Here is a 24094-nt window from a genome sequence, read left to right as displayed (position 1 = left end):
TTCTTTTTTGATTTTTTTTTTGGTTACTGTATGCTTGGGTTTCCTGTGGCTCTTCTTCTGACTGAGAGAAGGTGGTTTTTTTAATTACTATTTTTTAATTTATGGAGGACGGCTTCTTTAATGCATTGTGAAATGGCATAGTGATACAGCCTAGCTGATAAATGAGAATCTCTGCATGGCTGTGCTTATTTCAGACAATCTGGGCATAATGGTTCTCTCATCAGAACCAGCTTTAATGACACTGATCCCATAGAATTGTCTCAGTTCTGCAAGTTCTTGGATTAAAAAAGTGAAAGTGCAGTGTGGAATTTTGTCCTTAGGGTAACTAAAATATAATTTAAATAAAACAGGTCGACTTTGTGTGTGCAACCACCGAATATGTGGAGTTTGTTAAATTCCGACATTTAGCTTATGTAACAAGGCTGAAGTCCCTCGTGCTGGTTGTGAACTGGTATTTTTGAGGACTGTGATGTGTAGATCTCCTAGAGCTGTAGGAGCTCTGCTCTTCTGTTCACAGCACAGAACCTCTGGAGCAAGTGGGTGATGCTCTGGTGGGTGGAAAGCATGGAGAGCAAACAGCTAGAAGGGGGAAAAGGGCTTCAGGGCTTCCCAGACATTACTTGGGACTGATACCCAAAGAAATCAGCTGTTGCTGTAAGTGCAGGTAACCTAAAAGTATGATCCAGGCTCCTGTTTTGCACTCCATAACTCACTGAAAGCTGCTGTGTACTCCAAAGCCAGGTTGCATTGATCAGCCAGGTCCTGGGTGACAGAGCTGTCTTCCCATGGCTTCTCCTGGCATGGTGCCTGGGGAGATCTCCAAAATGTGAGAGCCACATACCAGTGCCAGGCTGCTGTGCTGCTCTGTGGCTGCAGGACAGGCTTGTGCTTGAGCTCTGCTGCACATCCCTTCTCAGGAAAAACACTCACTGACCTGTGAGCTGGGTGCTGCCAGTGCTGGCATTGCCAGTTCATGCCTGCTCGAGACCTTGGGGCAGTTCAGGTGAATGTGCAAAGTCAACATTTTCTTACCTGAGCTCCACAGTTTCTGGTCTGTGCTTGGATATTTCCTGTGCTCCATCATCCTGTGGAGCAAAGCACAGTGTGTGACAGCCAGGGTGATGGGACACTGACAGGCTTATAAATAACTGAAGGCTGGGAGCTTCATCCATCTCTGCTGTTAGAATTGAATACTGTGCCTGATCAAGGAGATGAAGGGGGTAGTAGTTGTTTATAAATCTTATAAATAAAGATTTAGCCTAGACACAGTCTCCTCTTTGGCTTTGCTGTGTGGGTTTGCCCCATGGAAAGTTTAGTGGGGGGTAGGGAAGAATGAGTGGGTGTGGAACTGCCTTCTTCAGAGCAGTGCAGCCTTATTTTGCTTAAGTTATGAGCAGAACTACAGCCAAATTACAAAGAATGTTCACAAGTCTTAAGAGCATGTAAGTGGTGAAGTCTGGAAACAAACATTTTGAGGTACATTTCCTTGTTCCATGCTGAGGCTGAGCCCTGAGGAGCTGTTATTCTCAAGAAAAGCCTGACCTCTTCTTTCAGGTTCCTCCTCTTTCTTTAACATCAAAGGTTCTCATAGCACATGTTGAGACAAGAACTTATTTGGACATTCACTGTTAGCACTTTGATTTTTGCTCTCTTCATTGTTGCTCACTTGTTTGTGAAAGCAGTAAAATAAATTACCGAGTCTAATGCTGAAGGGTTGGTGGGCTTGGTCCCCAACTTCATGGAAATCTCTGGACTAACTGGTTAATGTTTAAAGAAAGAAATTTGGTTTCTGAAGTGACTGGCTGTTTTCTAGGTGTTTGCTCTTCCTTTTCTCCTTAGTTTCTCTGATCCTGAGGGCAAAACAGCAGTGATTCCTTTACTGACCCCCTCTTTCCCCTCTTCATCCCCTTGCTCCCCCTCTCCCCAGCTGTGTGTGTACCAGGAGGAAGAGCCTAACACCCTTTCCTTCTTGAGGCTTTTCTTATCAAATCTAAGTTTTTCAGGCATGATACTTCTTTAAATATGTATGACCTAATGTGTCTGTGGTCAGGGAATTGAGTGGTGCTAAAAGTGATCTTGTTGTCTGAGGAATATTCTGGTGTTTGCTCTTTATAATCCAAGCAGCACTAAGGATGGAGCAGAGCTGTTTCTAAGGCAGTAGTGTATCTCCACACTCAAAAATGCTAAAAAATTAACTGATACCACTGAGTGAACACATGTAAGATAATGTTTAAAAGTGCATGGAAAGAAAAAGTGTTTGAAATCTTGAGTGAGGCAGATTTTAGAGTAGGGTTTGAATGAGAAAAGCTCCTGATCTCCCTTACCTGTTGCATTTGCAGCATCTGAAGTGCAAAGGTAGAGTTTTTCAATGAGAACATTGAATGACTTCAGCATTGCAAGGCTGCAAGAGCATTGTGTTTGTGTTTTTTAAATGCTTTCTGAGTGATCCCAGCTCCAGAGCTGCCAGGTGTTAATTTAGCCTTCCAGCTCATGATGACATCTTTTTCACCTGTTTGGTAAAAGCTGCTTCTTTATGGGGTCCCCCACAAGTTGATCCTCTTTTTCCCTTGGAAGTCCTTGCCTCACTGCAAAGGCAGATTTGCTGTGATGTCTGTTCCCTTACCTCACAGCACTGTTTTCCTCTCCTTCCCCTCTTGGTAGCTCCCATTTTAGAGCTGCAGGTTGTAACCTTGTTTTGCTGGGTGGGTGAGGATGCAGTTCAGTGCCACTGCAGCCTTGCTGGGGCTCATCAGCATCTTCACCTTTGCCTTCTTGCCTTGAGCACTTAGACTTTAAAAATAACCTCTCCTCCTATGGCAAAGCCTCCTTTACCCTTCACCCTGAGAATTAAAATTAATAGCACTTGGACACATCTCAAAGTGAGAGGTGCCATTTTTCTGTGGAAAAGAAGTAGCTTGCACAGATCACCTATGGTACAAAGGTATGAAATAGGTTTTGTAAAATTAAAATTCAGGTGGGGGGTTATGCAAATTGCCTTATTTGAATATTTAAATGTTCTGTAGCTTTTTGATGACTGCTTTATCATTGTTTTCCATATATATGCAATGATGCTCATTTACAGCCTTCCCCAATCAGTTATACAGCAAATACCACTGCTATAAATAAAATGTCATTTGCAGGAGACAGAGTTTTGGAAGTTAAATGAGGAAGAAATATTAGCTGTGATCCGCTGGTCAGGATTTTCTCTGCAGGATTATTAAAAGGAGTGGTTGAAATGTGGATTTTCCATTCCTTTCTGATACTAGCCAAGGAATACTTCAGGGTTTCAGATAGTGTTTCAGAAAGATTGTCCAAGAGAAAAAAAAAAGTCTAGGGATGTTATCTCATGTTGCAGCTTAGCCAATGTAGTATTTGGCAATCAGAAAGCAGCAGTGCTGCTTGTCACCATCCCTGGCCATGCAGTCTCACCCTCCTCTCTGCCATGGCTGCTGTCTTAATCCTGCAGTCAGCTGTTTCTGCTCTCCAGCAGGAAACTAATAGCTGTTGGGTTTTTGTTGGTTTTTTTTTTTTTTCTTGTTCCTTTCTTGGTCAGATCCTGCTTTGGCTTGTTTGGTGCTTCTGCACTGTCTACTAAATAATTCAGATATTTTTGTCTAGTTATTCAGTATCACTGGCTTTGCTTTTAGCATTTGAGCTGTGTCAGTAAACTCATGTTTGTCACCATCAGGGAAAATACACTCATTTTTTGCTGTTACACTCTGAAGCCCCAGCATTATCTGCCAGATGCTCACACAGGCACACCATGGGCTTTCCTGCACCTGCAGGGAAATCATGTAACCTCCTCTGCAGTTTTATCTTGTCTCACATGGGAGTGATAGATCCTGCCCTGGAATGGGGAATCTTGTCCTATCAGTCCTAAAGTAACTCAGATTAGATTAGTTGGAGGTGATTATGCTCAAGGCTTCCTCATCAGTGATGCTGTCTTTGGAGGATATGGAGCAGCTCAGGTCAGGATGCATCTCCTGCTAACAGCACTGGGGGTGTTCAAGAGTGCACAGGAGACCTATGAAACAGGCTGGGGATCAAAGAAAAGATCTGTTGAACCCAGGATGCAGAGGGCTTTTTCTTGTACAGAAAGAAATTTAGGATGAAATTTAGGATGTAGGCTAGCCGTCTCTCAGCTCTTATTTTTATGAGAAATCTTTCAATATGCATTGTAGGAAGTTAATTTTTGCCTCATCTAGAATTTCGGACTTGAGGTGATAATTTTTACTCAGTGGTTGAGGTGGAAAGTGATTCTATTTAATAAAACTGGAATTAGAAGTCCTTATATTCACATTTGGAGGCTCGAGCAGAGGAACACAGGCTTTGAGATACATTCCCCAGTGGTGCCCATGCATGGTAGAATTGTGGTTTTGTTTTTGGCTTCCCCTCAATTTTAGGGTGATAATTGACAGTCATGTTTTGACTTTCAAGCTGAGGAGTGCCTGTGAGCAGGAAATCACTGTATTCCTGGCAAAGTTTAACATCTGGATGGTGTGTGGGTAACATGCATTGAATTGAGCTGGTCTGCTGGGGAGGAGGAGAAGAGAACAAATCCCTGCAGAAGGAGTGAGACCTGCTGCTGTTTAGTTGTCTGTGGTGCTGCTGTTTCTGTGCAGTGCTGGGGGAGGACTTTGGGAGGGGTGGGTCAGTGCCAGGCTGCAGGAGCTGTGAGGAGGAGGATGAGGAAGGGGTGTCCTCACTCCCTGTCCCAGGCTGGCAGAGCAGGGCTCTGTGTCCCTGTGCAGATCTGTGCTGGTGCTGGCCCCTGCTGCCTGCAGAGCTCTTGGGAACATTCCAGGGCTGCTCTGGTCACCAGACCTGCCTTGCACAGTAATGAACCAGCCAGATTGAGCTGTGACAGTAAAAACCTGAGTAAAAACCTCAAGTCCTGGAGTGATGCTGGGCTCAGAAACATGGGTTTGTGAGGAAAATGACAGGGCAGGCCCCCAGACCTGACTCTTCAAAATCTGTAGTGCCATTTATTTGGGTTTCATCTGAAATGAAGAGCTGCTTCTCAGCGTTTCTGAGAGCAAAGCCTGAGCACTGATGGCCTTGATGATGAGGTGGCTTTGTAGAGTGGGGTCAGTGTGTGTTGGGTGTGGCTGTCACCTTTTAGAGTCCTTTTAGAGTCCTCTTTCCTGTTCATCTTCTTGCTAGTAGGTACCACAGCATCCTTGTTAGGGAAAATGACCTCAGATGTCACTTTCCAAAGAGCACTTCTGCACCACAGCTTTTCCCTGTTTATTTGCCTATTCAGTGCCCTGTTCTGGCCACGCAGGAGTAAGTTAATTTCTTTGTAAGGAAAATTGTGAGTTCTTAGTCTGTTTTGATCCAGCTTGATTTGTTGTGATGACTGCTTTTGCTAAAACTGTGTCCTATTTACTTCTGCAGCTTTTATTTGCAATCATGGACAGATTTTTTTAGTGCCACTGCTTGTTAAAATAGGTTTTCTGTCTCTTGGACAGTTTGATTTGCAGTTGCATCTGTTTGTACAGACCTCATGTTCAAATATCACTAGTGGGCATAAAAACAAATAAAGTTGCTGTGATTAAGGACTTTTTAATTGAAATTATTTAAGATTAAATTGCTTAGATTGAAATTATATGATACCAAAACTGCAAACTTTGAAATAAGTTATTTTCTGTCATAATTTTCACTCCAGCCTGCCACTGACAATTTGACTAATGGATTGTTTGTCCAAGGAACAAGGCCTGATGATCCATGTATGCAAAGAAATATAAATGAAATTCAACTCCCTTTGTTTTCCCCTAGTGCCAGTGCCAATATTTTAAAAACAGGAATATAAAGTTCAACAACTGAGTCAATTTCTAAACCCAAATCTGAGTTGCCCTGTGGTTGTGGTGACACTCATGGGAGTGTTGCCCTTTCAGAGTGTAGCTTGTGGATGAGAAATGAGTGTAATATATTACTTTTTTCTGTATCGTGTGCCATTTCAATGGCATGACAAAAGAAGGAAATGAGTGGGAGTGTGCTTTTACATGCAAAAGGTGTTTTATGTCATGGATTTTGTCTTAAATGTCTTACTTGCAAGATACCTTCCTTCCCCCACCGGTCTTCTCCTTTAATGGTTGTATTGTCTGCAGTGGTGACATCCATTAGTTGGTTCTCTGAAACAGGAGCTCATTTTCAAGGAAGAATTTGGGAGTTTGGCTGAGGTTTTTTCCCTTCGTGTGACTTGGGTGCTGAGCCAAGCTGAGTGTCCTGTTCAGATTTTATTCCAAGATTTTCCTGTAACACATGCACAGAATATGAGTCGGCAGCAAAGACTTGTTTGAACAAATCAATCTCGTGGCAGTGTTAGGGAACCATTTATTGTAATTTTGTGAAGATTGCATTGACCTTCTTATGTTGTCTGCAGGCCTGGCATCCTTTGTAGGCTGAAATTAGTTTCCAAACTTGGTGTTCTGAGGTTTCTCCAGTAATTCTCATGTTTTGGGTACTTACAGATTTATTTGTATCTTTGTTAATTGCCCTGATGTATGTGCAGTGAAGGTACTTTTTGGTTTAAAACTCTTTTCTCTCACATAGTGGGGTAGGCTCCTCAAAGGGAGTGTAAAGGGTTCCTTCCTCTGATGGCAGATAACTCTTGCCTATGGCTCCCTCAAAGGCAGCATCCCTTTCCCCATCACTGTATCCCATGGGATTCCATACTTACATGCACCAGGGATTCAGATCCAGAGGTAGAAGTCAGTTTCTTTCCATCTGAGCACTCTATTTTATCTCACCATGAATCATACTACATTTTAGTGGTAGAATATTTGCTTGTTCATGCTGCTTGTCTTTGTAAGGAGGATGAGAAGCTGCCAGGCTGTTGTCTGGGACTTGGTAGCAGCAGGAACTTCACGTTTTTTCTTCATCTTCTTTTCCAACTTGTAACTTCAGGCAGTTATATTCATGCAATAGGACATGAATTTAAAAAACCAACAATGAAAACAGAGCAATCTGTTCTGTGTGGTTTCTTTAGTTGGCCCATAACCCCCAATGTGCTTGTAGTCTGCATGCCATGAAAGTAGATGAAGAGAACAGAATAATGCTGAAGACTTTTGCATTTAAAAAAGAAACAGAACTCCTGACTATCTTAAACGTTAGAGGCAAACTGTATTTAACAGCTCCTATTTGCAACCACTTAGAAACATGAGGGAACTTTTTGGGACACCCTGTTGTGTGTTATTCCCCTGTCAAGTCAGTGCTCTCTCTGTCCAGTGGCATTTAAATTAGCTGGGAATAGAGCTGTGACTGTTTCATTCTCACCTGGACTTAACCTGCAGTCCCATGGAAATTGCTTTACTGGCTGGGTAGCACAGCACAGGTTGGAAAGTCAGATCCTGTAATTTGTTGAGCTGGACCTGTGTGTTTCAGGATTCATTAACCAGGCTTCCCAGTTCTAGTGTGTTACCTGGATGGTCAGGCAGATCCAGGCTCTGAGTCAAATCCTGGAAGCCACTGGACTTCAGACAGGGTTGGGGTTGGAAAACAGACATAAACTGACCTAATCTAAGTGGAAAAGATGAACATCACATATGTTATCAGCAAAATTTTGCTAAATGGGTTGTTGTTTGTTGTCTTTTTCTGTGATGTACAATAGCTCTAATGAAACATTGAGTTAAAGGTGGGAGCACTGGTCCCATTTCATGGCCAAATAGATACTCCTTTCTCTGGTAAATATATTTATGCTGGTAAAATGCACATTCACAGACATCTCCACATGTTCAAGGCAGAAAGAAGGGACTGCCAGGCTGTAACCTTTCAGTCTGCTGTGAGGTTCTGTTCATCTGACTGTGTAATGCCAGCACTTGCTGTATTTAACCTGACCTGAGGGGCTCTGGTTCCCTGGTGCAGCCTCCCCGTGCCCTGTCCTGGTGACACAGCCACCCTGTCCTGTGTGCTGCAGGCAAGGAGGGGCCAGGAGCACAGGGCACAGCTGGGGTGCTGCTGTGGCTGTGCTTGGACACCTGTCTGAGCCCTGGGTGTGTCTGTGCACACAGGACAGCAGTGTTCAGCCCTGTCAATAACTGTGGGCTCTGCTGGTTCCGTGTGCGCAGAGCAGCCTCTGCTGGGTCTGCCCACCTTGATGGGTCACACTGGGTCAGTGCAGGGCAGCTGTCACAAACACAGGCCTTTTATTTTGAATAAACCCTTGGAATAGAACTAATCCCTTTCTTGTTGCATTGCAGTGCAGTGGTGCAGGCTGCATCCTCTGCAGGCTGCTTGTTTGTGGTTATCTCCATGTGGAAGGTGTGAGACATGTTCAGAGCTACACAGCTCTGTAAGTCTGGCTGCTGATGTTGGCAATGGCCTGCATCCTCCTCAGCAGATTCTTTGCCCCTTTTACATCTTACAAGAATTGCTTTGGGAGGGTAAGAACAGAAGGTGTGTTCTGTAAATGCACTTCTCTTTGAGGAGTCTCAGCATTGCTGTTGCAGTGGAATGGATGAACCCTGAGTTCTGCTAAAACAGATTTAATGGGAGCAGCAGAGAGTTGTCAGGGCTACTGGTCTGTGAGTAGAGATTTCAGTGCAGGTAGGAGAGAAATTATAGCAAGTTTTAATAATGAATTAACTCTGGTGATAGTTCCTATTTGCATTTATGTACATATATAATCTTCATGCCCAATGCTACCAGCAGAATATTGCTGTTCAGATAAGACAACTTAAAGGAAATGTTCTGCCTTGGTGGTAGATGGTGGTTCTACCTGCATAAAAGGTGATTCAGTGGTTTGTTTGTATTTGATAAATCCTTACAGAATCAGGCAAATTAGCTGCTTCTCACAGACCAGCTGTTTCATTTGTGTGTGTAAAAATAATGCCTTAAAAACTGCAAGTCAGCCAAAGGTTTCTGTTCTCCACATTGGGTGGGATAATTCCTTCAGCAGCTGTGACTAATGAAGTTGGTAGTATTTTTATTACTTTGTTATAGAGGCATCAAACTTTATTTTGCCTATCCATAGTCTGCTTTCTGGGCCTTGCAGGTCTTGGAAAGATTTGGAGTGTGCTAACAATGCTGAGTCAAGGCTTCTGTGACAGGTAGTTTTCTTTCCTACAGAAACAACCAAAACTGATTTTTTTTTTTCTTCTTGTCACAGAATAGCAATTACAATGGCTTGAAAATTTGGAATTTCAGCATAAATTGGACGTTGTAAGAAGTCTTCCACTCCGTCTTTTTTTTTTTTTTTTGTGGTACGTCAGGTATTAAGAAGGCTTGTGGAATACTTATTTTGTTTATACAACTGAAAGTTAGAAAATATCTGAAATGTTATCCAGGCTTCCAGCTAGTAGGGACTAAAGAAGACAAGACAAAATTATAAGGAAAGCCTTAAACCCTATTTTGACTTTAAATGGCTTGGAAAACTAGGAGCTTACATGAAGTATGGGACTCTGGAGACCCTTTCTTGGAGAAGTAGGACCTCTGCCAAGGGCTCCAGCAGGGACAATGGCAGCAGGATGGAGCAAGAGGGAAGGGCATAGATACATAGTGTGTACAATAATATTTTGCTTCCCAAGAAAATATTTTTCATGTCCTGTCTGACAAAAGAGTTGATGTGGTTGTTGAATGAGAAAACATGAGTCGTGTTCCATGTGGCTGGGTTTGTGCCCACCCTGCTCCTGCAATGTGTCACTGGAGTTAAAAATCCCCCAGGTGGGGGAGAGGAGATGGGCAAAGCCTTGGTGGCTTTGAACACCCCCGTGCTGGTGTCTCCCACATGCTGCAGCTCTGGGGTTTGGTGAGCTGCCCATCCAAGTGCAGCAGCAGTGATCCTGCAGACGCCTGATCTGGGAATCTTAAACTGTTCCTGTTCCTTCACAGGTATTAAAGATTTCCTACACCAGAAGCTCTTCTGAATGTTTGTTTGCTTTTGCCTCTCTCAGCCCTGATTTCAAGGGTGAGGTTTTTGTTCAAAGGAGGCAGAAATCTGCCATTGTGCCTGATGGAGGTGGTTGCTGACCTGCTGTGGCAGGTAATCAGCTGTGTCCTTCCACAGAGCTGGCAGCAGTGCTTAGCCAGAGTCTCTGGCTTTTTCCCCAAAAGGATGGGGCTGTCTTAAGGAAATGTACTGACCCTAACTTGGGAGTTTGGGTATTTCTGTGACTGCAAGTGTACTGCTACAAAATGGTGAATGAAACTCGCACTAAATAGCTTGAAAATTAATTTTCTCCAGCACTGTTGATTTTGGTTCTGGTTGAGAAATTTGCACAATATATCTTGTTTTGTGCTGAAGATACTTAACTGAGAGTCATGAAACTTGCCAGTATAGCTGGAATGCATTTCCAAAATGTTTATGAATCAAGTGCTACACATTTTAAGTTTAACCTAAAATTAAGTTGGCTCCTACCCGAATAGTTTATTGCATTAGATTCTTTTTGTGCTGTGAAATTTAATTTTTTTAAATACAACACTCAGTTGTCATCCAAGAAGGTCCTTTCCATTTTTGACTTTGTTGTGCCAGCGAGGAGTGGCAGAGTCTCAGTCAGGCTGGCTGGAGTCTCTGCCCTCTGAGCAGGTGCAGATGTACTCTCCAAAGGGATGGCTGATGTTTTGGGCCTGGCTTATCTCCTAGGGCAGAGGATCCCATGCAGCTGCATTTCTGCCTTAGCTCTGCTCATGCATTGATAAGCTGTGTGGCCTGTGAGTGCCCAGTTGCACACAAATCTCAATTCTAACATGCTCCCCTTTCCCCTGCAGCCACTATCTCATCTTCATGTAGTAAAAGGGCCAGCCACTACCACTGTAGTGATGTTAGAGTAGAAAAAAGCTTTAAAAAAGCTGGTTGGAGTGGTGAGCTTTTTGGAGGCTGTGGGAATGGCTGGTTTCTGCAGCAATAATAGAAGCAGGGCAAATGAAGTGTGGATTTGCACATCAGGAATTAGGATTGAGGGGAATCTGTGCTCTGTGTTTGGAACCCCGTCCTGTGCAGTGCCGGGATCAGGCCCACCGTGAGTCCTAGAGAAAAATGAGTTACAAAAAGTCTTTATAGGGAATGCACGTGTCATTTTCCCTTCGAGGAAATGCATCATTGCTGTTTCTCGAGGAGAAAAACCCCGGGTGAATGTGTGGATGGGCACAGGGACCCGGAGGACATTGAGCCCTCTCCTGCCGCCCCCAGAGTACCCAAGGCAGGGACCCTCGCTGCCCTGGCCGCACATCTCTGGAGTGGAGAGGAACAGAGCAGGCTCTGGGTGCTGCAGGAGCCCTGCCCTGCCCTGAGCTCTTCCCCAGAGTACCCAAGGCAGGGATCCTCGCTGCCCTCGGAGCAGAGCAGTCTCTGGGCGCTGCAGGAACCCTGCCCAGCCCTGCCCTGCCCCGCACAGCTTTCCCGCTGCCCGGCCGGGAGCAGCTCCGTGCTGGGCACGCTTTGAAATAGCTTTTACCGGGTGCCTCGGCATGAAGGAATTCACTGAAACCCGATCCTTGCTGGAGCTCCGTCCTAAGGGGTGGCTCCTGTCCCCATTGTCTGGTGCGCCTTTGTTTTAAAATGATATTAAGCCTCAGACACCAGCTGATTTACTTTAATTCAACAGCCAACTTATGTTTGATTTCTTTTCATATTCAAGTGAGCCATCTGGCTTTAATGAACTGTAACTGTTTTTAATGCTGCCTCCAGTTGCTAACATCTGAATATTTCATGTGCTGAAAGGAGATTTGAAATGCAGAAGTGAGGCTGAAGAGTCCAAAGTATTTCCAAAGCAGCTCTGTTCCAGCAGCACTTGTGCTCCACTTCCCTCGAGGTTTATCAAAAGATAATCTTTGGGGTGCCAGACTGTAAGCAGAAGCCATGGTGGGTGCTAATTGCAAGTGCTCTCAATTTTGTGTACATAAAACACCACAACTGCTTATGAAATCCTGAGTAACAACCCAACTTGACTCGGGCAGAATATCAATCAGCTTCAACAGGAGCTGCCAGTGTTTGGCATTTTCTAAATCAACAGCCTCTTTGGTGCTTGGGGTTTGGTTTTGTGGGTTGGTTTTGGGGTTTTGGTGGGGAGGGTAGTGTCCTAAATATTCTCATGTTAAAAAAAAAAAGTGTAGTTGCATCACATACTTTAGTTGTCAAAGCTAATTGAGAACTGTATCCCATAAACTGAAAATAGCTTAATTGCAATTAATTCTGAGTATATTTTGCCAGGGCTACACTATTCTAAAGCAGTGGCATATCCTCAGACTTGTGAATATGTGCTTTGCTCACAGCATTGCCTTTGTTTTGCTTTAGCACTGTGACAGCTGATAGACTTGGGACAGGCCATTACCAAGACATGTTTTGATTAATGATTAAAAAGTGTTTTGTTGGTTCGTTCTTCTCTGTGTGCTGAGCATCGTGCCAGTGACATCCTCTTCCAGCATCCCTTTATAAAAGATGGAATAGATGGAAGCTCAGTCTGTGCAGGAAGAGGATAGGCTGGGAATTTGTGCTTGAGTTACCTTGCCCTGCTCTGCTTTGTCCTCTGGGTTGGAACAACTGTGGGGAGCCAGTGCAGAGTGAGAGTGGAGCCTGTGCTCAATTCCTCAGTGCCTTTCTCGCAGAGGCAGAGCTGGGTGGGAGCTAATGTGTGACCTTGTAGTTGCATGCTGAGCACAGACTTTCTGAGCTGGAGTGGGGCAGGTTACAGGCATAGAGCAGAAATTGGCGGCTGGGTTCCATTCCAGACGCATTCCTGTGAAGCTGTAATGAATAAAAGTTATTAGGATCTTCTACACAGTAGATTTTTGTGGCATTAAGCTGCCATTCAATAGGAGCTCTTAATGATAACTCTTGCTACTCTCAATTTTTTTTTTCACCTGTAATGAAAATTTTTGAAGTTGCCTGTAGTTTTGATTGTACTTGAACTTCCTACATGACTGAGCACTACTGCTGGATATTTTATTCCATTCAAGTTTGCTGATTTATTTGTGTGTGAAGGAAGCTACCAGTGTTGTGTACCTCTAAGGTTTATCAGGTAGCCTGCATAGACACTATAGCTGTACAAAACTCAAAATCAGAGACTTTTCAAATGTGTAGGACTTCCTTTTTATAAAGCATTGTAATTCAAAATGTGTTCATTTCAGAAGCACACCCTATGTTTTTAGAACCTGATTTTTAGTCTTCTCTATTATTTCAGGTATATCACTTAAATAAAACAGGTGCTTCACAGACATTCAACAAGAATGCAAAGAGTTTTTAAGATTACCTTTTTCTTACAAAAATTTTCAGGCCCATAATCTTGGTTTTATGACCACTCATTGATTCATATAAAGATGTCAGTCAAATTGTGTTATTTCTAAAGAAACTTGTTACCTAGACTCTTAATTACCATGCAACTTTGCTTTTGTGGAGAATTTTGTAAAGAAACAAAACTTGTGGTTCACTGCTAATGAACTTGTGGGCTTGCTTTAGTACTGTTTTTACTTACTTTTGAGCATTCCTAATGGAGCAATTATTTAATTGCTATTAGGAATAGGTTTGTAAATTGAATATTAGGATGAAATGTTTGCTGTGAGGGTGGTGAGGCCAAGGCCAGATGGGATGGGACCTGGGCTGCCTGGGGGAGTGGAAGGTGTCCCTGCCCATGGCAAGGGGTTGGAAGGAGATGTTCTTCAAGTTCTCTTCCAACCCAAACCACTCTAGGATTCTATCTTAAAAGTAGCTGAAGGTCCCATGAAGGTTTCCTTACCCAGCTGTTCCTTTCAGGTGTTTTCCAGGCTCCCTTCCTGAATGTCCCAGCTGCTGTGGAAGGCAGGAGGTGACTCATGACCACCAAACAGTGACAGCCTCGGACCCCCCTGCTTCTGGCTGCTGGGAACAGCCTCTGGGCTCCTGTGGAGATGAATGGAGAACAGCAGTATGATGCAGGTAACAGTCCAGCCCAGCTTCTCTGAAAGCATCAGCAATGTGGGAGAAAGATGAGCACAGTGAGTGTCCCACAGCTCCAGGTTCACAGATTCTGGGTTGTGCTCTGTCATGGCTGTGTTTGTTACTGCTCTGGATCACAGCAGGGTGTGCCACTGGCTTAAAGGGAAACAAAATCTGGCCCACCTTGGTGGTTGTGTTTTCAAGAAGCTGTGACTTTCCTTTCTGTGGTACCACTGTGAGATGGGCTTTTGAAAAGCTTGGTGGTGTTATTTGTTATTTTAAGGCACTTCTCTTTCATAATGGTTAATACCTAGTTCTGTCCTTGTGTTCATCTTCTCCTTAATATTTTGGCAAGCTTTTGGTGCTGGTTGGAAAAGTCGGATAACTGAAGCTGTTTGCTACAATTGTAATCTGGTTTTCTGTAGTCCTGTTTTTCTGAAGTGCCTTGGTGTGTCCCCTTTGATAGGCTTGTGATATCAATACCTAACCTCCTTCAGAGTGGTATATTATGAGAAATCAGCTCAGGTTTTGGATCACCTTGGAACACCAGGCCAGAAGAGTGTTAGTCTGGGATGGCTGGGAATACCAACAGCTTTCTGAAACAGTTCTGAAATGTGGGGTTGGGACCGTCCATTTGCTGTGTCTTGCCCGCCATGGCTTGTCCCTTTTCTTTGAGGAGGTCCCTACCTATCACAGTTTATATAAAGCAAATTTTAATTTGTGATTATCAGTGTAAACAATTGGATCAAGATTTTATCTGAGTATTATTTTCCTTTGGTACTTGTCCAACACACTCCTCTTCTCATAGGATAATGCACTATTGGTAATTTTACTGCTTTACTTTATGGAAATCTAATTTTCAGTGTTGCTGAAGAAATGTTAAACAAAATTTTAATCTATAGTGCTTTTTAGGAGAATGGTATCATCTGCTTTATGATGCTGGAATGTGCTTTTTGATTATTAATTAAGCAAGTCAGTCGAGTTGTTGTCAATGTTAAATCCTCAAATAGTCCAGAAAAGGCATCGTGGGTGTGGATGTAGAATTTCTCCTGGCCCATGCACATACTTTTTCTTTGCCTGGTGGATACTGCAGGCTTCTGTCTCAGAATGTAAGGAAGGGAGAGGAAGAGTGAGGAGTTGTTTGCATGGTCAGCAGTGGTGTGTCCACAGGCTGTGATAGCACATTCCCCAGTCTTAAAACCTTTATTGACGTTTTTCCATCTTCCTCAAAAAGTAGCAGGTCAGAGAGTCCTCTCTCACTGTGTGCTTTTGAATAGCTGAGGACAGGTTTGATACTGGCTTGAAATTACTCAGCAGCTATTTCCCTGAGCATCTTTTTGTGCCTGGTTTGAGTACAGGAGGCTGTGAAGAGCAAACAATAAATGATGAGAGCTCTGCTTGCATTCAGAGGTAGTTCCCAGCAAATACCTGTGTAAGCATAAGCACATTGGTTTTGTTGTGCCCTCTGATATTGTTTTCTGAAGTGCTTTTGAGTTACACTAGTCCAAACCACTGCTGGAACATTGCTTTCATATTCTTTGACTGGTGTAATTTTTTTCCACTTGATAATTTGCTGCAGCTTTTGGAGGTTCTCCTCTGTTCTTCTGGTTTTACATCCAGGCGCTCTGGCTCCAAGAACCCAGGCAGAGCTCAGGGTTGCTGGTTGTGATGCTCCCTTGTGCTATGAGAGGAAAAGACAACTTTTATTCATGTCACAGTCTTTTTCAACTCCTGAAATTCCAACCTGTCTTTATTTATTCATGGCCTCGCAGCTGGTGGAGATGAAAAAGATTAACTGTTATTAAAATCAGATTGAGCTATATCTACATTTCAGGGTGAGAAACCTTTGGGTTAGCCTTACTGAAGTCTGCAAGACCTTCAATTGTGATGTACTTAAATGTCCAATGTGACAGTCTTCAACTAAATGACATTAAAAATGCATGAAAGTTATTTGCAGTGAGAATTTAGCTCAAATCCAAAGATGAGAACAGCCTAGTGTAGACTCTTTCCATTTCAGATAAAGGCTAACTTCCTTAATATTTCACTACGTTCTCCAGTCCAAATGGTATAATTCCATATTCTTTCTCTGCCTGTATGTATCAGAGAGCAGCAGGATGTAATTTGTGATAAAATTCAGGAAGTGTGAGTGTTCCCACTAAGGCCAGTAGGAACAGGGACAAATGGAAGTGATTCACCTGCCTAGGAAACTGCTGATATTCATATAGACAATTTTCTCACCTCCAGACTGGATGAACATTCTCTGTAGGACACTTCTCTGATTTTATTTAAGAAAATGTTAGCTTGATTTGAAAGTTCTTCTGACACAAACTGGTTGCACGGCAATGCCAGAGAGATGGGAATTGTGTCAGGTTCCTTCCCCTGCCTTTGCCAAAGTTGTGCTTTGCCTCTGGGCTAATGTGCTGCTCAGTCATCCTGTCTAATACAGAGAAATAAGTCTCCACATAGCAGAAAGCTGAAATTATTTAGGGCTTGTAGCAATTAAGGATATGGGGAGAAAGAGAGAGCATAAATATGTACACCCTTGCAGAATTAGATGAATAAATTGTGCTTTGGAATCAAATGCATTAAATATGGTTTTGCTTGTTGTCGTCTGTCACACTGATTTGCAAGTTTTCTCACAGTGGCAAGAACCTCTGCTGAAAATGTCTGAGGTTTTATGGAACATTCTGAACTCAGACTGATCAGGGTGTTTAATGCAGAGTTATGGCCCCTCAGGAATGTGGCTTCATTAAACTGGTCCTGAGTCTCCAGGGGTCTGCCAGCCTGTGAGGATGGAGCTGTGCAGTGGGGTCTTGCAAAAACTACCAGCAAAAGGTTTAATTTAAGCAGAGCCTGCTCTGCTGCCACTGTCCTGCCAATAAAACCAGAAAAGTGATTGGATTCTGGCTCTGAAAGCCTCACCAGAGAGATGGTCCTTTGCTGCACCTTTGGAGTGCTTCTGCATTCAGATGTTGAAAAAGAGAGACTTATATGGGGGGTTTTTCTTTTTTTTATGTAGTCCTACCACATGCCACAATTAAAAAGCTGATTTACTGCTCTCATTGTGAATCCTTATACAGCATTTTCACTTGGAGCTTTATTCTGTGAGCTTTTCCTGCTCCACATTGCTCCAGAAGGAGCTGTGCTCAATAACCTGGGGTGCTGTGGCAGGTTTGTGAGAAGCAGCAAACAGGATGGTTCAAACCACGGCTAAGCACAAACTTCAGCTGGGGCAGCCTCCAAAAGGGAGGAAAATTCCCCAGTTCTGTGCTCAGTGGTGGAAGTGAGAGGCTGATCACCTCAGCTGTAAAACCTTGGTGAAGTGTGAACACAAGCTGAGTTCAGCTTTATGAATGAATGAACAGAAAAAGTTGTGGGTGCTTTTTGCAGAAGTTTTTAAAAAGCCCTCTGACTGAAGGAAACTCCCTAAAAGAAAATGGTAAGAGTATTAAATTTGCCATTAGTGTTGGATAGGGATTTGTCTTTTGTTGGGGTTTTTTTCGGGGGGGGTGGGGGGCTTTGGTTTTTGAGTTGGTTTGGTTTGGTTTGTTGGAGGGTTTTATTTGTTTTTCCTATGAAAAGCTGGTTTCTAAGTGAGCTTTTGGCTGTGCTGATGAGCTGTGGGTGCTGTGCAGGACAGAGCAAGCTGAGCCTGTCTCACCACAGGCCAGCCCTGCATGGAGATCCCCTGTGGGTGGGGGACAGGCTGCAGGGCTGAGGATGAGTGGCAACAGAGGAGCTGCCCTGGCACGGAGAGAGCTCCCCTGGAAGGAAGGACGTGATTCCAACTCCCTCTCAGCCAGTGAATAGGACAAACAGGTTGTTGGCGATGATTAGGATGAGTATGGCCATTAGGAAGAATAGCAGGTAGGTAGAAAATTTTGTAATGTAGGGGTCTGAGGCCATATATCATGTTGCAAATTGTAGGGTAGATCATGATGCGAGCAGTGCAATGGGGAAGAAGGTAAAGGAGTAGAAGTCTGTTTTTAGATTTTTAAGTTTATAATGAATTTTCATTCTCAGAAGGAGGTGAAGCTTCCTGTTCTGGAGTGGATGTAGATTGTTATTGGGATTAGGCTGATTAAGGAGGTTTTGACTGTGTTTGTAATTGTGTTGGAGGTGTTCTTGAGGTTCTTGGATAGAAGTGGAAATAGGATAGGGGTGGAGAGGGTTGCTAGTGTTAAGAGTATGAATGTGTTTAGGACTAGTGAGAGGTCCATTACTTTCACTTGGATTTGCACCAAGATGAGCGGCTCCTAAGACCATTGGATTACTAATATCCTTTGAAAGTAAGGAGACTGAGGTTTTATACTCAGATACAAGAGTTAGCAGTTCTCGCTGGTTTTACCTCTCCTGCTGGGTGTGGGACAGGCTGCAAGGCCGGGGATGAGCGGGTGGGTGCCAGAGGAGCTGCCCTGGCACGGAGAGAGCTGCTCTGGGTGTGGGACAGGCTGCAGGGCCCAGGATGAGTGAGTGGGTGATGGAGGAGCTGCCGTGGCACAGAGAGCCCCTGTGGGTGCGGGACAGCCTGCAGGGCCCAGGCGGAGCTGCCGTGGCTGCCCAGCCGGGATCGGCTTCAGCCGCAGCTCAAGGCGGGGCTCGCTGAGCAGCTGCAGGCGAGCCGGCTTTCCTGGGAGCTCCTTGTAGCAATTAAGTGGCAACAGAAGTTACTAATTGACCCTTTCAGTGTGTGAAGTGACCTGTGGCTCATTTAAGGAGCTTAAGTGCCCCTGGGCGGTTATCTGATGATAGCGGGGCTGGGGCCTCGCCGTGCGGGGCCGGAGCAGCCGCGGCTCCTGCGGCGCTCCCGGGGCGCTGCTGCTCCGAGCGCCCGGCCGTGCCTCTGCCTGCTCTGCTCTGCTCCCCTTCCCTTCGAGCAGTGTCACAGTGACACCCCAGGCAGGACTGGCTTTTGGGGATCGAGGGGAGTGGGGCTCTTGCTGCAGGGGGGTTTTTGATGCAAAGGGTGAGATGGTTTTCTTTGGGTGAGAGCAAAATTAGAATTTGCTCCTGCGCCTGACTGACCAGCGCTGTCTTTTGACAACTGTTGTTGCCTGTCGATTGTGGAGCTGTGAACTTCAGCGTTTTTATGCTCATATAAAACTAAAATTCTGTTTAAATGAGTTGAGAAATCTCAATCTATTTTAACAACGTTTTGCAATGAAATTGTTTTGCTTAGAATGGCTTGCAGCTAAAGCTTTGATCGGCTCCACCCTAATTTGCAAACAACTGTGGTCTGTATCTTAACCTTTTATTTCCTAAAAAAATTCAAAATTAAACTCCTTATTTATTTCTCCAGGTAATTTCTTCAGTAAGTTAAAAATTATCCTTTAAAAGTGATGGTGATGTTAAAGCTCTGAATCTTTTGAGCTATGAAAGGCCAAAATAACTAGCTGTGGTTGGTTAAAAACAGACAAAGTTGGGTTCTGGAGAGATAAGAGCCTCTTTTAAAATAGATAATGTGATCAGCAAACAACAGCTAACTGAATATACATTTTTAAGTTTTGGGAAGTGATAACGCCCAGAGTCACAATGAAAAGTCAAAGATGAGCTTAGCCATCAGTCTGAAGGTAAAAAGAACCTATTAAACTCAAGACCTGTAGGTTTTTAGTCTATTTAACGTATCTCAGACTTTTGGACAAATATTTTGCTCCTTTCTATTGGAAGACTGGGAATTGTCCCAGAGCTTACTTAGCTTGTTAGCCTGTCCAGAGGGCTGATAAGGACACGTGGTGGTAATTAATTCATTTTTTTATGTGTAATGTTTCCTACTCAATTGCTGCTGGGAAGATCAGTTACTGCCTGCCCTAGGAAAGGCACGGGGTGTAGGAAATGCCAGTGTCCTGTAACCTTTGCTGAGCTCTCCTTGGGCTTGTGATACACAGAGATTTCTCTGTTTTCAAATATAAACAAGGTATCAGGTTTCCTGGTCCTGAGAGGGGGAAAGCTCTGTTGTTCATTCACAGACAGCTCTGGGGCAGATGGTAGAACCAAGCCTGAAAATGAAAATTAAAATGAAAGCTCTGCTCTCGTGTGCTGTCACTGCAGCCCCATTTTGCTGCTGAACCTGAACCTGGTGTGTTGAGGTTAAAAATGCTGCTTGCATGGGCAGGGACCCTCACTGGCCATCCCACTGTGTTCCTGCAGGAAGAATGAACCAAATAGGGGACCTGAAATCTACCCTGGCTTGGTGTCTTTTTAGCAAAGTAGGTACATGTGTGTGCTGGAGAAAATAGGCATAGGAGAGCAGCAGGGAAGGGGACCAAGCTATAACTGAAGGGGAGACCAGGGCTGGAGTACAGGCTTGACAATAATAATAGAGAATTTGACTAATCTGTAGTGTGGCTTGTTACAGGTGCTTGCTTCCCTAACAGCCTGAGTGAGCTTTGAACTGTGGTTTGAGTGGTTTTAGCACATTTATGCTTTAAATGCATCCCATAATGAGGTTTTCTTGGTCTAAAGAAGCTGTTACACCTTACAAGCTGGGCTTTCAAAGTGACCAAGTTGAAAGGACTTTATTTCAGTTATGTCTCAAGTTGTTTTCTTTAGAACTACCCTGAATCCTTCTCTTTGCTTTTGGTGTTTTAGAACAGCTAAATGTGTACTATCTGACTTTAAAAAGAGCACAGTCATATTTCAAAGGATTTTTTAGACTTTCTTTTCAAATCTCTTACTAGTGCTACTGCTCTTTCCTGGGTGTTTTTTAATTTAAAACACCAACAGTCCAGTGTGCCTGGAGTTGTGAGTCTCTCATATTTGTTGATATAAATACAGAACTCTTCTGCCTTCATTTCCCTCTGACAAATCATAAGCAAATTTGTGCTGAACCAAAATCCCCAGGATTTCACTGTTTTCCAGACCAAGTCCTGCTTATAAGTTCTGTTCACAGGCAACAAAGGCCAAGTAATGTTGTTCATTCCTTGAAATGTGATCACTGCACACTTGTCTACTCAGTCATTTGGAATCAAAGTGGGGTTTGCTGTGGTTTGTAGTAGCCTAAAGCCACAGAAGTGTTTGGCTTCTCTTCCAGATGCTGGTTCCAGTGTGGAAGAGATGGAATTCAACTGGGATGAGTATCTAGAAGACACAGGAGCAACTGCAGCCCCCCATGGATCTTTTAAACACGTGAGTAAGGGAGCATGTGTGTGCTTGGCATCTCCTGTGTTGTTTCTTTGATACACAAAATGTTTAGGGTTTCTTTGAATGAGTTACTGCTCTCAAATTTGGAAGAGTAACTAGAATCATGTTTTTTACAGAGAAATGTAGAATTTAACCTTTTTATTACTGTTTCTTGTCTTCATCCCCTGTACATAGCACAGGGTGACCCCACCCAGAAATGCTGAAATCTAAGGAGTTTAGGTCTTTTCTGCACCAGAAGATAAGCTTGATTTTTCTCAAGAAGCTCAAAATATCCAGTCTTTTTCTTCTTTTGGTGATTGCTCCTGGACAACTGTTTTGGAGGAGTAGCTTTATAAAGCTGGTGGCAGAATAGTTCTTGAGCAGCAGAATTCAAATGTGCTCTTAGAGAAGGCTTTAATGGCAGACCTCAAGGAGGCAAGGAGAAAATAACAGCTCTGCCAAACACCTGACTGTAGTAGTTAGAAAACTGATTAGGATAATTGTTGATCACAGGCTTAATGAATAGGATGAAGTCTTGATAAGCCCTTGTCTTTGCCCTTGGACATCTTAAATGTCTGCTGGTGGTAAAGTCCTGGAGAGCAATGTCCCATTGGGGGAGACCTGAATGTGAAATCTGCCTTCTTGTACAGGGCTCTCAGTGAAGGTGAGCTGTACAGAGCTGGTGTCCAAACCTGTTGGTTCTCTTCCAACAATTAAAGCACCTTCCAGACTGCCAGACTGGTGGCTGTGTGTGGCACATTGCTTGGAAGACACCCTGTGGTGCTCAGGCTTTTGGGTCCAACACCATGACTTTCAGTATGAGGAAACTTAAATCAGCAGGAAAACAGCCTGAGGTCTGTTTGTGAAGGATCACAAAGCATTTTGAGTTCAAGGGTAACCTGGAGAAATGAAGATTATTAAATAATCTGTTAAAATATGTCAGTTGTGTAGTAAAGATACACAGAAAATACAGACTTCACAGAGGCTGTTAGAACACTGGGATGTTATTGTAAGTTTTTTGTTCAAAGTAAAAATTCATTTCTGAAGGGAAAGGGACTGTGCTTGTTTTATTTTTCCTGGGTGTACTGAGACTGTGGCTAGAGCCAGCTTAGAGTGGTGGTGTCCATGCAGCTCACACTGAGGGCACAGCATGGAACCAGAGCAATGGCATTTTGCAGTAATCCAGGGAATGGGCTGTCTCCTCTGGTGTGGCTTACCTCACTGGATCTCTGTTAAAAAGGCCTGCAATCACAACTTGGACACTATATAACTAATTGTAATGCCAGCTTTACAGCAGTGGCCGACTGAATTGATATTGTAGCTGGATTTTGTTAATTAGCAGAAGACACATTTTGAAAGACTCACTGCCCCTGCACCAGCTCAGGGGCGTCAAGTGTGAGGTCTGGTGGCTGTGGCCATGGTTGATAAAAATACAAATAGTTTTTAAAAAAACCTCCTACTATTATTATTAGTAGTAGTAGTAGTAGTAAATATGGAACACAATGCAGGTGTGCTGGTGAGGTGACATTGTGATGGAGAGTGATGAGGAGGTCTGGGCAAAGCCCTGGGGGGTCAGGGGGCTGGACCTCTGCGAGGAGGTCATCAGTGAGCATGGAAATAGATGCCTGCACATTCAGAACGGAACTCTTGGGCATTTTCTACCAGAGCTCCTTAGAATTTGTCCAGACACCAGTGCTGATGTTCTCTGTAATAAGCTTGGCATAAAATTCTTTATTGCTGACACTGAATTGACAGGCAGAGGGAGGAGCATATTTATATCATAGTCCTGCTGTTAATAGGAGTGCAGGAGTGCAAGGGCACATGCTGGGGGTTTCTGTGGTCCATTGGAAGGTAATGTGCTGGAGAAGGTGGAGTAGAAGAGAGCCTCACTGCCTCCCAGTGGAGAGTGGCAGCCCTGAGACAGGGTTAGTGTGATTCAGGGTGCATCAGGTGAGTGGCTGTCAGTGGCAAGCAGGCACTGGTGTGCCTGTGCTGCTGATTGTGTTCCCTCCAGCTCAAATCTGTGGTCCCAGTCTCTTGACTTTAGGAATGACATATTTTTGTAATCCACCATCAGGAAAGCTAGCAAGCTTTACTCTCAAAGAAACAGAGTGAAAAATTCTGGGCTGAAGAATAGTATTGGCACAAGAGCAAATGAACATGTATGATAAATTAATTAATATGAATGCATTTTTAAATGGAAATGTATGGTTTTAGTTTGATTGTTTTTAAATACTGAAATAGCGAGCTCCCATTGTGAGTTGTGGGTGAGAAATACCTAGCTCATGTTGTAGGAGAATACATGGACAGGTTAAGGGAGTGCAATCCATGCTTACACAGCCTGTTAGCAAAGCACTGGACTTGCTTATGGGAGAGGTGACTTTCTGTATGTTTTTTATTAATTCTGAGAGTTTTGCCTTGCTATGAGTAAGATGCATTGGAGAATTTAAGCTACTTCTCAAATTAAGTGTGTTCTAATGTTTAATTTGTTAGCATTTTAAAAATTAAACAATATCAAGATCAAAGTGACTGTTTGGCATAAAATGTAGCAGGAAAAAGAACTGTAATGGAGCTGTAATGAATGCCAGTGTTGTTATCCCCCCAGGTCTAAATACCTTTCCTCTAGAACCGAATGCTCTTTTAAAATTCCTTTCTGCCCTTCACAACACATGTGTGACCATGAAAAACAAGTTGGTCTTCAGCATCTTCTGAACACATTTATTTGCTGTGTGTTCTTGCACGCTCTTAATCCTGTTTATCTGTTCCTTATCATCATCTCCCCTGAACTGAGCTGCATCCCTGGCTCGGGCTTGTGCCGTGGCACAGCCTGGGGACAACTCCTGATGGGAAGGGGGGACAGGGGGTGGAGTCACAGCTCCTGGCCTGCTCAGCTGCCCTGTCGGACCGGCTGCTCCAGAGGAGATGCTCTGGAGAGGGCCCGGGAGGCTCCTTGGAGGAGTTTGCGGAGCTCCCCCAGCCCGGCGGCGCTGCCGGGAGAGGGCGCGGGCACCGCTCCATGTACGGGGCTCCGGGAAGGGCCGCGGAGCTCGGCAAAGGCTCCGGCTGCGGGGAGCGCTCTGTGCGCGGAGCTCTAGGAAGGGCCGCGGAGCTCAGCAGAGGCTCCGG

The 24094-nt window shown here is 44.0% G+C and overlaps 1 protein-coding gene across 2 annotated transcripts in view; it reads left to right on the top strand.

Annotated features, from left to right (window-relative positions):
- SFMBT1 (Scm like with four mbt domains 1) overlaps positions 1 to 24094 on the top strand; it is a 79991-nt gene that overhangs the window by 32031 nt on the left and 23866 nt on the right. For both annotated transcript variants that reach the window (XM_054280946.1, XM_054280945.1), the window contains 2 exons: positions 13688 to 13849; positions 20880 to 20974. In XM_054280946.1, the coding sequence (XP_054136921.1) occupies positions 13822 to 13849; positions 20880 to 20974 (123 nt within the window). In that variant the 5' untranslated portion in view covers positions 13688 to 13821. The remainder of the gene's footprint in view (positions 1 to 13687; positions 13850 to 20879; positions 20975 to 24094) is intronic.

The sequence above is a fragment of the Melozone crissalis genome, unplaced genomic scaffold (genome assembly GCF_028551555.1).
Source record: "Melozone crissalis strain CALT ecotype California unplaced genomic scaffold, PUWL_Pcris_2 ptg000029l_1, whole genome shotgun sequence".
NCBI classification, from domain to species: Eukaryota; Metazoa; Chordata; class Aves; order Passeriformes; family Passerellidae; genus Melozone; species Melozone crissalis.
This window is presented reverse-complemented; position numbering and strand designations above follow the sequence as displayed.